This window comes from Durotheca rogersii, assembly GCF_024521655.1.
Source record: "Durotheca rogersii strain YMJ 92031201 chromosome Unknown GGS23scaffold_6, whole genome shotgun sequence".
In the NCBI taxonomy this organism is placed as follows: Eukaryota; Fungi; Ascomycota; class Sordariomycetes; order Xylariales; family Xylariaceae; genus Durotheca; species Durotheca rogersii.
This window is the reverse complement of record NW_026251237.1, coordinates 1,488,682-1,503,129: the sequence shown is the minus strand read 5'-3', so window position 1 is coordinate 1,503,129 and position 14,448 is coordinate 1,488,682. Positions and strand designations below refer to the sequence as shown.

General features: G+C 54.1%; 2 protein-coding genes across 2 annotated transcripts; one reads left to right on the top strand and one right to left on the bottom strand.

Moving 5' to 3' along the window:
- Positions 1-5,095: 5,095 nt before the first annotated feature.
- Positions 5,096-6,206, bottom strand: GGS23DRAFT_465877 (uncharacterized protein). The gene is made up of 2 exons (XM_051514165.1): positions 5,765-6,206; positions 5,096-5,661 (listed from the first exon to the last, which is right to left on the bottom strand). The coding sequence occupies exons 1-2, from the start codon at positions 5,988-5,990 to the stop codon at positions 5,318-5,320; spliced, it is 570 nt and encodes a 189-aa protein (XP_051373545.1). The 5' UTR covers positions 5,991-6,206; the 3' UTR covers positions 5,096-5,317.
- Positions 6,207-6,803, top strand: GGS23DRAFT_465876 (uncharacterized protein). Its single transcript, XM_051514164.1, has one exon. The coding sequence runs from the start codon at positions 6,424-6,426 to the stop codon at positions 6,730-6,732; it is 309 nt and encodes a 102-aa protein (XP_051373544.1). The 5' UTR covers positions 6,207-6,423; the 3' UTR covers positions 6,733-6,803.
- Positions 6,804-14,448: the final 7,645 nt, after the last annotated feature.

Sequence of the window (14,448 nt, the reverse complement as noted above, 5' to 3'; positions counted from 1 at the left end):
GTATTTTTAGAATGGGTATCGTTTGCGAAGAGAGCTGCTCTCGACGGGAGATGGAAAAAGTGACAGAAACATGGTAGATAGACGTGCCTGGACTGGGGGCGCGGTGCATGTTGGTGCACCTAAGCTGCTCTCACATCCGTCACACATCACATGCATGCATCGCCCCTCCGTGCTCTGGTCCCTGGGGGTGGCACACGGAACTATTGGAAAAAAAGACCCAGGAGGACCCGGGTGGTCGTTTCGGCGTCCCCCTACGAGATTGGTTCCCGGATTCCAACGTCGACGCCTCTCCTGTAGGTACTGCTTACGCGGAGCCCGTGGTGAGGCTGCAAGCTTACCGGCTAGCTTCGCTCTCGGCCCGGCTCGAAGGCGGCAGGCTCGCAATATGGAATAGGCATATATATATATGTTTGGGAACGGTCGTCAGCCAATACGATTTCGTCGCCTGTCTCCATGCGGGGGCTCGTTATCGCCGGGTCACCTATACTACCTTCGCGTTCCCTTTCCACTCTGCCCTGTCTAGCCTCCTCGTCGTCGGCGACTCTACCTAGGAAATCCCATCATCTACGAGGGACGGTTGTTGAATCGTACCATAATCGGCAAGGCCTTATGGATCTGCTGCGGAGCCTGCGGAATATCACATACTTACTACCTATCACGCGTCCCTAGCCGCGACATCTCGTCCAGGTATAAGCCATGCTCGGCAGCTAGGTTGCCTTGCCAGTAGCGAAGCCAAAGTTCGTCAAGTTCGCCAGCAGAGCCCGTTTCTACCAATTTCTCGGTACAGAGGCAGGGGCAGGAATAGACAATGCTACGCCAGCCTTCATCCCATACCCACAAGTTCCCTTACCAAGCCCGCAAGCAGCCATCGCTACCAAAGACGAGCACGAAGGGTACGCAACCGGTAAGTTCGACGGGAACATATTCGTCCCGTCTATGCGCCGTACACCTTGACGTATCATGGGAAGGTTACCGAGTGACTCTCCTATGTTGTCGCTTTCCCGTATGGGGATCTGTCCCACCTGCTTTAGGGTGCCAAACCCTGTCCCCTACCGAGTCAGGCTAACAACCATGTCGATGTTGCTTGCCTGCTCGCCAGGACCCATCACCTTGTCGCAGCATGGGAGAAGCCGTCTATAGAACAGCCATTATACATATACTATCACGCTTTCGTACTTTATCGTCATCGTTACCCCTCTTCTGTGTAGGAATATTTTCGGTATACGGTGTCATCTTTGGATTGAGGGATCGGGAGGCGGGGTCGAAAAAAGGCATCTATTCCCGCGGAACGGGCGGTGCGCTGCTAGGGATCGACCAGAGAGTCTTCGCCGATGTGCACGCGTGATTCAGCCATCCACTTGTAGGAAAGAGACTAGCCACTCGAAATAGCGACGACAGGTCGAGTCACGCAGATAGCGGGCGAGATCGTGGTCCCTTCCCCTCCTCCTCTCCCCTCACCCTGAGTCTGAAGCCGCATCAGATTGTTTCCCCCGCCGTCCTCCTTCTCTTTCGACACCTCATTATCATCTTCTATCAAGGAATCGTAGTGTATCCTGGTATGCCAAAGTAAAGTCCCATGAAACTCGGCCGTCAGAACCACATCCGGGCCGAGCCGCATCTACCAATGTAGGTAGTAGAAGTGGACCTGTATGTAGGTAGGTATTGGGTCTAAGATCTGGGTAGCATGGCGCCGCTTTTTTTTTCTTCCTTTTTTCCCCCCCCCCCAACGATGTTGGACTTGCCGTTGGGCACGTGCACCTTTCAAGTATTGTCGACGGGTCGCGAAGAATTCCGTTGCCCAGACCAGGGAACCGTTGCGAGATATCGGATTCGCACGCAACTAGCCTCGGTGGTCCCCTAGGCTTTGAAGCTACCTTGACAGAAGACCCACAAGAGACCTACACCAGGAATTCCGACAGCGTGGGTATTTCACCCTCTTCAAGTGGAGAAGGGAGACAACGGCGTTTGCTCCTGTGGGATTGTGGACGCCATAGTATGTGTGTTGGTTATAGGGAACGTCGGCGTGCTCCAGAGGGCTTGGGTATGTGGCTGCTAAGTAGTACACGTGGTGGATAAAAAGAATCGACACCTCAGCCAGTGTGAAATCCAGCTCCTGCGGTGCCTTCGTTTACGAAAGCTGTGGGTGCCGTGGCATCCTACGTCGCCGGTTTTTCCCATTGGCCACGCTGTGGTACCGTCCAGACATAAGGCCATCATAAGAGGAGTCGGCGCAACGTTCGAGGCGGGGGGGCAAATGTTAGTGGCGCTCAACATCTTGGCTAGTACATCTAGACGGATGCCAACCTGCCTGCTTACGGGGTCTCATTTCCAACGCATTAACCACACTCGTACGACCAAGTATGCGAGTTACGTGTGTCGTAGGGCCGAGATGGGAGCGCATCGCAGAGGGATGCGATCAAGCGCATCGTCAAGTATGACACCGACACTGTTGGATTGGCGGGGGGGTGGATCGACGTACAGCGGACTAGAACCTGGCGGTGTCGACTTCAATTGCCGGGCATGAGGCTGTCTTACACGGTCATATCTAAACGATATCCACCTGCGAGTGATGTGGTTCCGCATACTGTCCCAAGGCGTTGGGCCTATATATAAGTCAGGCATTGTCTACCTCGCTCATGGCTCCCAGTCCATGCCAGCGCGCGGGGGTGCCGCGCGGTTTATCTAGAGTAGGCATCCACACATTAGCTAAGACTGCGAATAGTTACCTTTGAACACTCAAGACCCCGCCGTCCCAGTGCAGCTTGCGATCGACGAAAGATCGAAGCCTCCGGGAAGCGCAGACGCGCGCGGGTAACCACCTCCCCTTTCCCAACTAGCCAACACGATGCCGTATCCCGAGGCTCGTCACGTGAAAAATGCGGCCCGAATCATGGCGGAACCGACTCCGAAGTAATATCCAACAAGCCGCTCAAGCAACCCCAACATCGGTCCAGAGAGGTAGGTAAGGGTTATGTATATATATATGTAGGTCAGGTAGGTCTGCTATCATATTGGGCGTATGTCTGGGTATCCGTGCAGGTATAGCTGCCAACTAAGACCGATTAAGGGATGGGCAGAGAAAAAGGGGGTGTGATGTGAAAAACACGCATGCATAAGAGAGGAAAAGAACCAGGGAGAAGGGCGAAAAAGGAGAGGGGTTCGAGAATTGAAGACAAAAGAGAAAAGGAGTTCCAAGGTAGGGAGATTTTTTTAATTAAAATTGAGGCACGGAGCGAAGTAGAGAAAGGCCAGATCGTTGGTAACACTGCGATTACCTGATACCAATCCTACCCTGCGTCCTCCTCATTATGGAAGGTATCCCTCCCTCGCGCGCAGCCACAGCCCTGTTACGATGACGGAGGCCCCGTGAGCTGGAAGCGAATGGAGAGCAGCATTGGCTGGCTGACCGAGTGATGGGAGCCGAAGTAGGTTGATATACCCATGTCATGCAACCATAACGTATACGCACCAGCATTTCGTACATGTCGTCCCCCCATCAAACCAACCATACAATCCGCCCGCCGGGAGATCATCAGGATCTCGGTAAGGCAGTCCAGGGGGGGCAGAAGAGGAAGGAGGGGGAGGGAGACGTCAGGATCTAGAATATGGAAGGAATCTTGCCTAAGAAGGACCAGGAGGGGGGTAGAGACAGAGGGAGGGGGGAGGAGGCGCCGCGGCTCTTCCCGCGCGCGGCAGAGGAAAATACCAGACGGCCAGGTAGGAGGAGGCAGAGAAAAGAGGAGGGGGATTAACCTTATTACAACACTTGACCTGGGGGATTCCCTAGATCCGTCCCGGGCGCAGGCAGGCACCGAGATAACATTGTCGTCTCCCCTCGGTGGCCTCTATTCTCGGCGGCTGAGGTAATTGATCCTCTCTTATCGATCCTATCATCCATCCATCCACCCGCTAATCCTTCAGGTCGATATAGGGAGCGGGAAAGATATGATTAGGGAGCGAGCGATACGCGAGTTCAGAGAAGCGGTACGGGGACGCTGAGAAAGAGTGAGAGTAAGAGTGACAGAGGGGGAGTAGAGAACGCAAAAGTTAACTGGCGTCCGTACACGGTAAGATTTCGGTAAGCAGCGGCACAGTCGCATCAGCGGTACCAGCGGTACCATCTTCAGCCCCGTGACACCCTCCCTCCCGGTCCCAAAGACGACGTCGTACCTTGCATTGACCTAGATAGGCCCGCGCGTGCATGTGCGCGACATCTATCACCTACATACGCGCACGCGTGTATCACCCACATGCGTGTTGGTACACATCACCCGCATATGTACCTAACGTACTCGAAAGGGCACCAATGGAACCGTGCCGGCCGGCTGGGTGGCGGCGAAGTTGAGGCTCGCAATGTGTCGCCTTGATTCTTAGGTCACGGCCAGAGCGAATCGGATCGCACGGCATCGCACACACCCTTTTTGGCGTTCTGCAGAGATGTGAGACTGGAAGAAGAGAGGACGGGGGCAGTAAGTTAGTAACAGCCACTTTGGGAGCCGAAATAAGCCTTATATATCCCCCCGAGGCGGTTATAAGCAAAACGGAGACGAAGTGTAGAAACCGAAAAGGAACCAGAGAAGAGGGAGAGAGCCAGGGTCACGTGGGGGAGTCACACAGTTGGGGTACACATTGGTAATACTCCGGCCTCGAGCGAGTTCCCGTACGTATACGGGGACCCTAGACACGGAACGAGACGGAGACAAAGCTTTACAGAAGAAACCAAAAAGACGACATTTTTTTAACTCTATCCTTAACCGAGTCCCGCTCGGACGAGCGGACTCTGGACATAGTGAATCCAAAGTCCTCTTCGTCCATATTTCTTTCTCCCTGTTATCGTCTAATTTCCCGGGCGTAAAAGTTCTCGTTAAATTCATGTAAAGTAATACAACAGGGCGAAGAAATCCTAAGGAGAGAGATCATAAGGGAATGAGTAAGAAATAAAAGCGAAAGAAAGGCGGGTTTCTGGTGGAAAGAGGGGCGAAAAGAGGGTATGAAGGCCAAAGAAAAACCAAAGAACTTCCTGCCCGCTAGATGGAAGTCGGGCGTTCAGATTTGAGAGCCCAATAAACATGATAAGCGCCCGGGGGGGGCCCAAGGCATGATCCCACCTCTTGCTCTCAGGGGTAAGAAGAAAAGGGTAGTCGAAGAGGGAGTACCGCGGGTTCGGACGTCATCAGACGCGAGGGCTCCCGCTTCCCCTGAAGCTCGTTTTGCTGCCCAGTCACAGCAATTTCCAGAGCGGTTTCCAAGAAAAGAGAGTGCAAAGAAAGTGTAAAAGGGAACCCGAACAAGCCCTCAACGCCTCCATTCCGTCCGTTCATGCCCGATGCCCAACATGTACTCGTTGGGCTCTAGTTGTACCCGCTGCGGCTCCTGCCGCGGGATTCAGACTCAGATCCAGACTCGGTCTTGTCAGCCCCGGTATCATTCGGGGGAACGTCGGATCCGGTGTCAGGCATTTTGCGAGTGTTATGAGGCTGTTTTCTTGGCAGACGGTGTGTAAGACTTGGAAGTAGGATGATTCGTAGGCCGGTATGTCCCGCGTCGTAACTGATCTACCTTCTTCGCACGTCTGCTCGTCTCCTGTGCTTGTCGAACGAAAAACAAGGTTTCGGGTCAGATATCTTATGTTACTGGGTGAGGGCAATATTTTATCCCTGGCTAACTTGGGCACAGCTAGCGTCAGCACATCGTGTCGAAGCGTTAGGATATAGGAAAGGGGGCCTGCCTTATATAGGCTAAAGGGGGGCACCTAGAATCTTACGCGAATGTGCTCGATGTTTGTACGAAAGAATGGCTGTATGGCGACTAGGGAAGGGGGAGGTTGGCTTGTGGGGATGAAGACGATCGTCCTTGATGAGGACAGAGACTGTGAGGGCGCTTGCGGAAATGCTCAAGAGAAATAACAGATTCTTCGGGGAAGGTCGCGAGGATTTATATTGTAATTTACTGTGGCCCGGGGAGCTAGGGTGTGACTTCGGCTTCCACATCCCTCCATCAGGTTTTCTTTTTCTGGCATATAGGAACTGTATACTCGCGGTAGATGAACACCGCCTCAGCCCTACGAAGGATTCCTTGGTCTACACCCAAGATTCACATGAGGACCACCTATGGTGTACGCCGATTGTGAGCATCGAGCCGGCCTGGTCAGCCTTCGCGTATGTGCCTCGCCCGAGAGTGTGACGGGGTTGGCCGTGGAGATCAACGGCAACAGCGATAACATGTTACCAAATTGGGCAAAGCTACCCGTTGAGACCAAGAAAGGGACAGCCGAGACGAAACACGACATTAAAATCTAGGAGGACGGATGGCAGTTTGACCCCAACTGCCGCAGTGCCTCCGGGCTGAAAGCCGAAGTAATCCTCGAGATGTCACCGGCATACATGACACTTGACATTGGGTCTCCGGCGGAACGAGAGCGATATGATGCTATCATGGCTGAACGTGTTAGTTGGAGCCTGGGATTCGAGAGCTGCGCCTTGTGGACTAGGCCGTCATCCAACAGGCCAGGCACGAGATAGTCAACAAGGATGGCTCCGTGTGGGTGCAGAGAGGCCTGCGACGCAAGCTGAAGACGAGAAGGAGAAGCGGGAGAGCGAGCGGACGAGAAGGACGGTATTCGGGCCTAGATCGCCTCGTACGGAGGAGGCGATGGAGGTGAAGAAGACGTCAGGAATCGGAGCTTCCATTTCGCTATATTACCGTAGCATCGACGTCGTGATCTACGGCTAGATAGGCCGCGCGCACTAGACCGCTCCGGGGACAGCGAAAGAAAGTCATGCGAGCTGAGTATAAGGCCAATCTAAGGCCGAGGAGGGAGTGTGGCACGTAGGCGGCGACAGTGGTACTGGGGCAGGCGACGAGGATCATGCTATCAGCCGCGGTACCAGCCCATACGAATCCCCAGAGGGATGGGAAGGCGCTGATAAGGAGAACTCGACGGCCAGCTTGCTGACAGGGCGAGCGTTGGACGGGGAAGCAAGACGGTGGCGTTGCGCCAACCGGGATAGCCATAACGGCGCAGATGCGAGACCGAACTGGGACGTGAAATTGCCGTGCCACCTAACCCCCCCCCCCTTCGGACGTGTGTGCTGGATTCGGCTGCTGAATTCGCCGTGCAGATGTAGAGCAAGTGCAGTTGCCATTTTGGAGAGTCGGCCGAAACGAGGGCACTATCCAAAGCGGCCGAGGCCAATGTAGGAGAGGTAGGCGGCGGAGGCATTGTGCATAGATGATGGAGGTGTGAGGGGGGCTCTCGCGATGAAGTTGAAGGATGGACGAGTTGCGCGGCGGGCGGGCGGTTGTTAGAGGGGGGTTTAGAGGGAAAGGGGGGGGTGTGGGTGCTCCCCCTGCCCCCCTGCGCGTTTAAGCGATATGCGCCCCGTACAACGGACCTGGGCAGGGCATGCTTGGAACCCCCGGTACCTCAGCGTCGGTATGCTCTACGGCCGGAACCGATGTACCCGGGATAAGGCACCTGCTACGTAGTAGGCAATTCACTAGACGCCGAGGTGGGTGGTACCACCCCTACATGGCGTCTAGGTAGGTAGGGAGGGAGGGCCAGCGAGCCCCAGCGAGCCCCAGCGACCAGCAAAGCCCAGGGCGCGCGTATTAGGACATGCTGGCCAGCAACCACAAACACACGGGACTGCCACCAACTCGGTGTGCCCCGTCGCCTTCGCTGAACGGGCCGGGAGCCCTTGGAGGGCCCGGTGTGCTACCTACCTTGCCGAGCAGGTAGGTAGCCGCTGGTTTGGCCGGATATCTCACCCCTCCCGCTGCCCGCCGCCTCGAGGATCATCCTAGGATAGGTAGGTAGACCAACGGCTATCGGGCCTGTCTAGGTATGCTGCCGGCTTGGTCCTGTCTTGCACCACGTATATCGACGTATTGCAGCATACACCGACCTCGGGCACCTCTACCACATAGCGAAGGGGACATAGCATTGGACCCGAGGCTCCCGCCCCAATCCCCTGGCCTTCATCTCTTCCCACAATTCCCAACAGGGAATGTGCCGGCGGCTCCTCCCAAGCCAGTGTACGTCGAAATGGGCAATCCTTCCATAGAGGGGTTAGGCGGGCGCCGGCCTAAATCGTCAGCAGTGTTGACAGCGTCAGTACCTGCAGACACAGCGGGATTAGCGACGTCGCGACGTAGTATCGGTGGTCGTATAGAGACTCCGAGGTACCTGATCGAGCCTAAGGCCGCGGAAGGCTACCTGTAGGAGTCGAAGGTGGTGTGTGTGGTCTCTCACCTACCTACTATAAGTCTAGGTGTAAAATGGGGGCCAATACATAGGCTACCATAGGTTCCCGAGGCATGTGGCATGTAGGTATGTTTCAATTAACCAGGATGTACCACGTAAGCCACAGCCGATTCAGGGCCCTGCGCTTGTAAGGCCAATTATAATCTTAACGGGTCCCCCCTCCCAGCCTACCTTAGCCAGGTTTCTTCCGGGCTGGGAACCCCTCCTCCGTCACCTACTCATACTCATATTCCTCGACATCCACACACTTCACCATTCCACTCGCATACTCACACCCCCCTCCCTTGACACTAGGGGAGTCAAAGGATGCGGTGCTGATCTACTTCTCAATCCTATTCCTTCCCCGACCAGCCTCCTACACATCTCATCGACGCCCTAAGCCCGACTCTTAGGGCTCTGCCTACCACGCCAGCCGGCCGCGAACGGGCCCGCTGTCAGTCATCTGGTCCCAAACGAGTAGCAAGGATGCTGCCGAGAGGCCCGAACAAGATACACCCTAACGCGGCCAGGTAGCCAGTTTCGTCGTCCACCACCATATTCGTCTGGCCAGCTCTAGGAAGCAAAGTAAAGTGTGCGGTGCTTCCCGCTCGTCCCACTTATCGACGGATCATATCAGTGCTGACTGGACTGGGAGCCGACCAGAATCGCCGCACATGGCTGAGCCGCCAGGATTCTGCCGTAATTCTGTAATCCTGATAGAGAGGAAAAAAAAAGCATAACTGAGCTGGCCCACGAACGAACCACCAAGGACGATTTCTATAGCTACCGACTACATTCCCATACCCGCGGGGCCAGAACAGAAGTTTCGATTTTCCTTCCAGAATTAGAATCGGCGTAGACTCCGATCCCTCCACGAGCCCACAGGGACCCCCTTGAAACGACGAAGTTCTTGACGGGCGACGTTGCATTCATCACCGCACGGCAGAGGGAGGTATCGCTGTCTAAACATGCTGCTATTCTCAGTGTGAGTTTGAAATATGCGATGGTCGTTTCTTGTTGATTGCCCCTGCGTCGGCTCGTAAAAGAAATCGTCAGCCTACCCGGCGATGATCAAATACTCTCCCATTCCGTTTAAGACTTGTTTTTGAGTCCAAAAGCAAGAGAAGGAAAGAAAAAAAAGGATATGTCGTGGGGCTACTTGTTTCGCATGCCTGCTTCACTTCGGTTTTTTTTTTTCTTCTTCTTCTTCTTCTTCAGAGAGGTTTGTTCAGGGTCTTCTCGAGTCCCCCATTACAGCCCTCGTTGGCTTGTCAAGGGGCATCCCATGTATTGTACGTAGGCATGAGCAAACTAACCCCAGGTCCACCTAAGATAAAAGGCATATGACTGGGGCCTCATTGGATCAGGTCACCGCGCTGGCCGCAGGCAGGCCGGGGGAAAGGGTATGGCGACCGGAAAGACAGGCGGCGGCTCGAAGGAATGCGAACGCACTGCCGGCTTTGGTCCCAATAGGGTCGCGGGACAGGAGCGCCAATCCCTTTTCCGCCTTGCGCCCTGCGAGACTCCCAGGATCGGATAGGTGTAGAAACAGGAACGAGACAGTTGGTTATCGAAGCCACCCCAAATCCGGCCGGGCGGCATTGCCAATGCACAAAAACGTACGGTCTCGGTGGCGGTGAAATCCAGTTCTCCAGAAGGTCTAGACCAACCCAACAACGTCGTCGCCTGCTGACTAAGACACCACTACGACGATCCCGATGCGGCGGACGGGACGCTTGTCACAGCGCCGTGGGTCGGTGACGAGCAGAGAGCAGCGCGGCCCATAGGCTATGCTATTGGGGATGCCTTCGTGCTCAGCTACCACTGCTTACCGCGCTTCAGGTCCAAGTAATGCACACACACGCGCCGCGCACCCCAGCCACTCTTGATCTGCCTCATGCAACCGATATGTGCCTGTGTCAGCAGCAGCCTCGCCAGCTTCGAGGCGTGTTTCACGACGATTATTATTAGCCTAGCTTGGCTTATTACATGAATGGGGTTTGCAAAGGTGCACGGCGGGTACGGGGAGGGGGGATTACACGCCACCTGCTAGGCACGGCTTACTCTAATTTTCCCCCGCCTCATCACCCCCGGCTCGAAGATATACTCATGGGCGTGAGCACGAACGCACATCACACACCTCCGCTCGCTCATATTCGCGCAGGGCCGCGGAACCAAAACTCACACGAAGCCGTCGGAACCAAGTTCCAGCGCTGACCTGGCCTGGACCACGCCGCCGAAGCCTATAGTATATACCATGGTACCTTATGCCATAGTACCTTATACCTAACTCACCTATTTCCAGCCGGCTCGGTTGTTTCAGGTTGTACGCTCGCCGTCGGATTCGCGATCGTAAATAGTCTGCGTACGCTATCCAGGCCTAGCTACGCCGTACGATTACATTGGTCGCCTCTTGTTCAACCTAGCCTAGTCCGGATTACGCAGCGTTGTCCCGCCTCCCATAGGCTTACCTCAGCATATTATTAGCTGTGCCAACTCCTACCCATCCCACTATCTCGTCAATTCGCAGTATCCTGCCGCCTATAGGACCCCAATTAAGCCATGCCCCTATGCGATGACCGCGCATCAAGTCTTTTCAGTTCAAAGCCTAAGCCCCAGATTTCTCAGGGGCTTCCTCTACGGACGATCAGATGCAAAATACTCATTTCGCGATGCTAAATTTGTCGACTGTTCCCCCTGTCGGCGACTGACGTGCGCCCAGGCTTCGCGACGACCTCTCGCCAGTCCTCAAGTCTGTCGCAGGCAGCCGTAGCAAGCGTGATTCCATCACGATCAAACTAGCGTTAGCCTTGCGTCCCCCTTGCCAGCGCCAGAATACGTCTCAGGCTGGGTTGTCGCCCTGGACATATCAATCAATCCGCGTTCAACACCAGCTCGGGGTCGGACCCGATAGGCATCATCGCGTCCTTCGTCATTCCCTACCGAGCGGAGCCGGGAGACTTGACCCAGGATCATCAGCGTCGTATGCTTATCGATCCTTCGCTATTTTTGCCGGGACGCGTCGTCCTTGTTCACTCACGCCCAGTTCATCGCGGAATTGTCCCACGTAAGGCTGATCCCGAACGATTCATATCTTGACATACATTCGTCGCATCCGCGAGGAGCGCTGCCATTCCCTATAGTGTCCCCCTTTCCCCATCGCAGTGCCGCGGCATGGTTCTTTTGCGACGGTGCGTCGAGAGTGTAAGTCAATCATCGTGTCTTGGGACCTACTTTCCTCGGATTCAAAATACCGGCTCCGGCCCCGCAGGAGGTTCTCAGATCAGAGGCAATATTATCCATATCTAGTTTCTGGAAACTGGAGCGTCGCCGGGATCGATAAGTCGATAGACTAGGGCAGGAACAAGAATTGATCCCCCGCAAACTTCGCACATAATAAAATAGTAGCCGGAGTCGCCGCCAAGCCACGGTGATCCTGAACAAAATCCGAGTTCGGGCCGTGCCAATCGCACGGTGGTATTTTTTAATAGATAACGGTTCAAAATTAAAAATCGAACATTTGCATTGTAAGAAATCGGACATTGTTGGTTGTCCCGTCTATGCAGGTCGGTGATAATCATCAAGCCCGAGTAATATTGTGTCCAGCCTAGGCTTGAGAGCTGACTCGAGCTCGGGTCCTGGAACTCGTGCCACTCCGCCTTGCGATTACGAGAACACAAGACCACCACTACACATCGTCGAGATGGGGGCGCATAGCAGGGAAAACGACGCACCGGTCGAGTCCTACTATCGTGGCTCGGAGCCACGCCGCTTCAGCAGGCTCGTCGTATGAGAGCTGTGCCTTGTCCCTCATCTTGATTGTCAACCGGGAAGAGCAGGGTCCTGTCTGGGTCATGATTGTGTTTATCTCAGCGCGTGCTGGCTCAAAGAAGCCATTCCTTCCTCGGGGGGGCACCCGGTCGAATATTACACTTCATGTTGCTATTCTTGGTATTCGACGCAATTGCGTCACGCCCACCTTGGCCAGAGCAGAGATATTACATACCTACACCAGGTGCAGGCCTAACCATATAGTCTCTGCCTAAAGGAACCGCTCCACCCCCATGGCTCCTGAAGTCATCATTGCCCCGGCAGACTTAAACTCGACATTCTCGATACATCTATTTGAGATGATGAGCCTCGATCTGTCGTAGCATAGAACGATAAGGGGTCACCCAGCCCCGGGTCGCCCGACCCTAGGAGAGTGGGGATGCTATCAAGTTAGTTAGTGTCGTTACATGGGGCGGATCCTCAGCGACGGTATGTAGCTCGAGTTATTACCGTATCGTGAGAAGCAGGAATCGCAGGTCTCCTAGTGCGACGATATATTATACATAGATTCACAACCGGTTGTATTTGATTGAGCAAGTTAGCCCCGCCCCTGTATTATCATTCCGGTCCGGGAATTAACGCCGGGGGGGGGAGGGGGGGACATAGGCCATTCCACGACGCCTCAAGGCACTATCGTGATGCTTCGTCGAATTATTACCAATGTAGAGAGTATTATGTTTCCTGGACTTGAGAAGGTTGCTTCCCCAAATCAGAAAGACCTAATAATTACTTTCAGGGGACCGTTCGACCTCGGGACACCGTGCTCGCAGATGTTAATAATATGCGGTATGCGTCGACATTCACCCAGAGAGCAACATGAGAGGGAAAAGGAAAAAAGCTAACTCATATCTCTTCCGACAGGCAGTTTTACGGTCACGAGCACAGCCAACGTAGAATATGCTAAGCAGAAGTAGGCCAAAGGCGAAATATGCCGACACACACGATGCCGTGGCAATTTTGGTACATACCCACACATACGTATGCCTTCTCAGCTTGGGGGTCGCTCAAGTACGAAGTCTTCCCCTCGCGTGGTTCCCAGTAGTCGGGACTAGTAAAAAGCTGTTTGACAATCTATAAATCAGGCCACTCTGGTCGCCAGAAGCATCACGCACAGGATTCAGAAGTACACGGCCAGTATTGATAACTTACAGACGCTGCGGCAGACTGGCATTTCACAACGACGCCGTCCGTAAGCTTTGTAATATATTGTCCATAGTCACGGCAGCATGTTACACCATCTTTCTGTGTAGATCGACCAAGCTTCGCGGGCACGGTTATTGGGGCGTCACCTCAGATCCTGTAGTCCTATGGCCGTGGGGTATAACTTTGCGTCTATGGATATGCAGGACTTTGTGATACGCTTTAATTACAGGCTGACTTCCTTCTGTCGACCAGACTGCTCGATAGACGGGTTTTATTACTTATCATACGGCGTATTAGTGAGAGCGCCTCGCATTCATGATAAGTTCCTTGCTACGTCTTCTTAAGCAGTCTACCTACAGGCTGGTATAGGACTTCACTGTGTCTAAGAACAGGCGCGTAGCTGTGCGGGAGGCCGTATAAGCACTGCCCCCAAGCAGGGTGTGTAGGCGCCTGAACTTTCCTAGTGACAGGAAGTATATTGCTCTAATTTTAGATGCATTGTCTCCCCAACTACTATGCATGGAGGCATCCAGGGTGAATTCTAGTCTGGCAGTATTCTGACCGTGAAGACGACAAGAGAGAAGCAGTCCCGGCACAGGAAGGACATGAATCTGCAGGAGCATCGATGCCGGACGGGTTACAGCTGGCCTCCCCATTGTATTAATCAAGTAGGTCCAGGTACTTGAAGCAGCAGCCAGCAGGGGAGGGGGGTACCTGTGTAGCGCATGCCTGCTTGAGATAGGTAGGTATACGAGGTGAGGACCCAGGGCGGCACCAAAGTTTTTACAGTTGTTCTTTTCAGGAGCTCCCTACAAGTAGTAAAGCCATGTACATGTGCTAGAGCCACCTCACTGCGTAGTATAACGAAGTACGATAAATCATATGTCTCTGCGGGGATTTGACTGATCCCGTCCCTGTTCTGCCGTTAATGTATGATGCAGGTAGGTCGGTCTACTAGCTCCTGTCCTTCCCTCTACGAGCTCCAACACCTCTCACATCTGTTCTCCCACCCACGTTTACATCAACGGTCTTCAAGTTATTGGCTCCCATAATATGAGAATACCCCTTAGAGCAACGACCGAACAACTCGGGTGTGGAAAAGGCTCAAGAGGTATAGCACTGAGTGGAAGTATTCCAGTCCTGCCGACTGCCAAACGCACCAAGTGAACCACAACCACGACAGATTTCAGGTTTCTCTTCCCGCACTTAATTTTATTTTCACCCTCCAC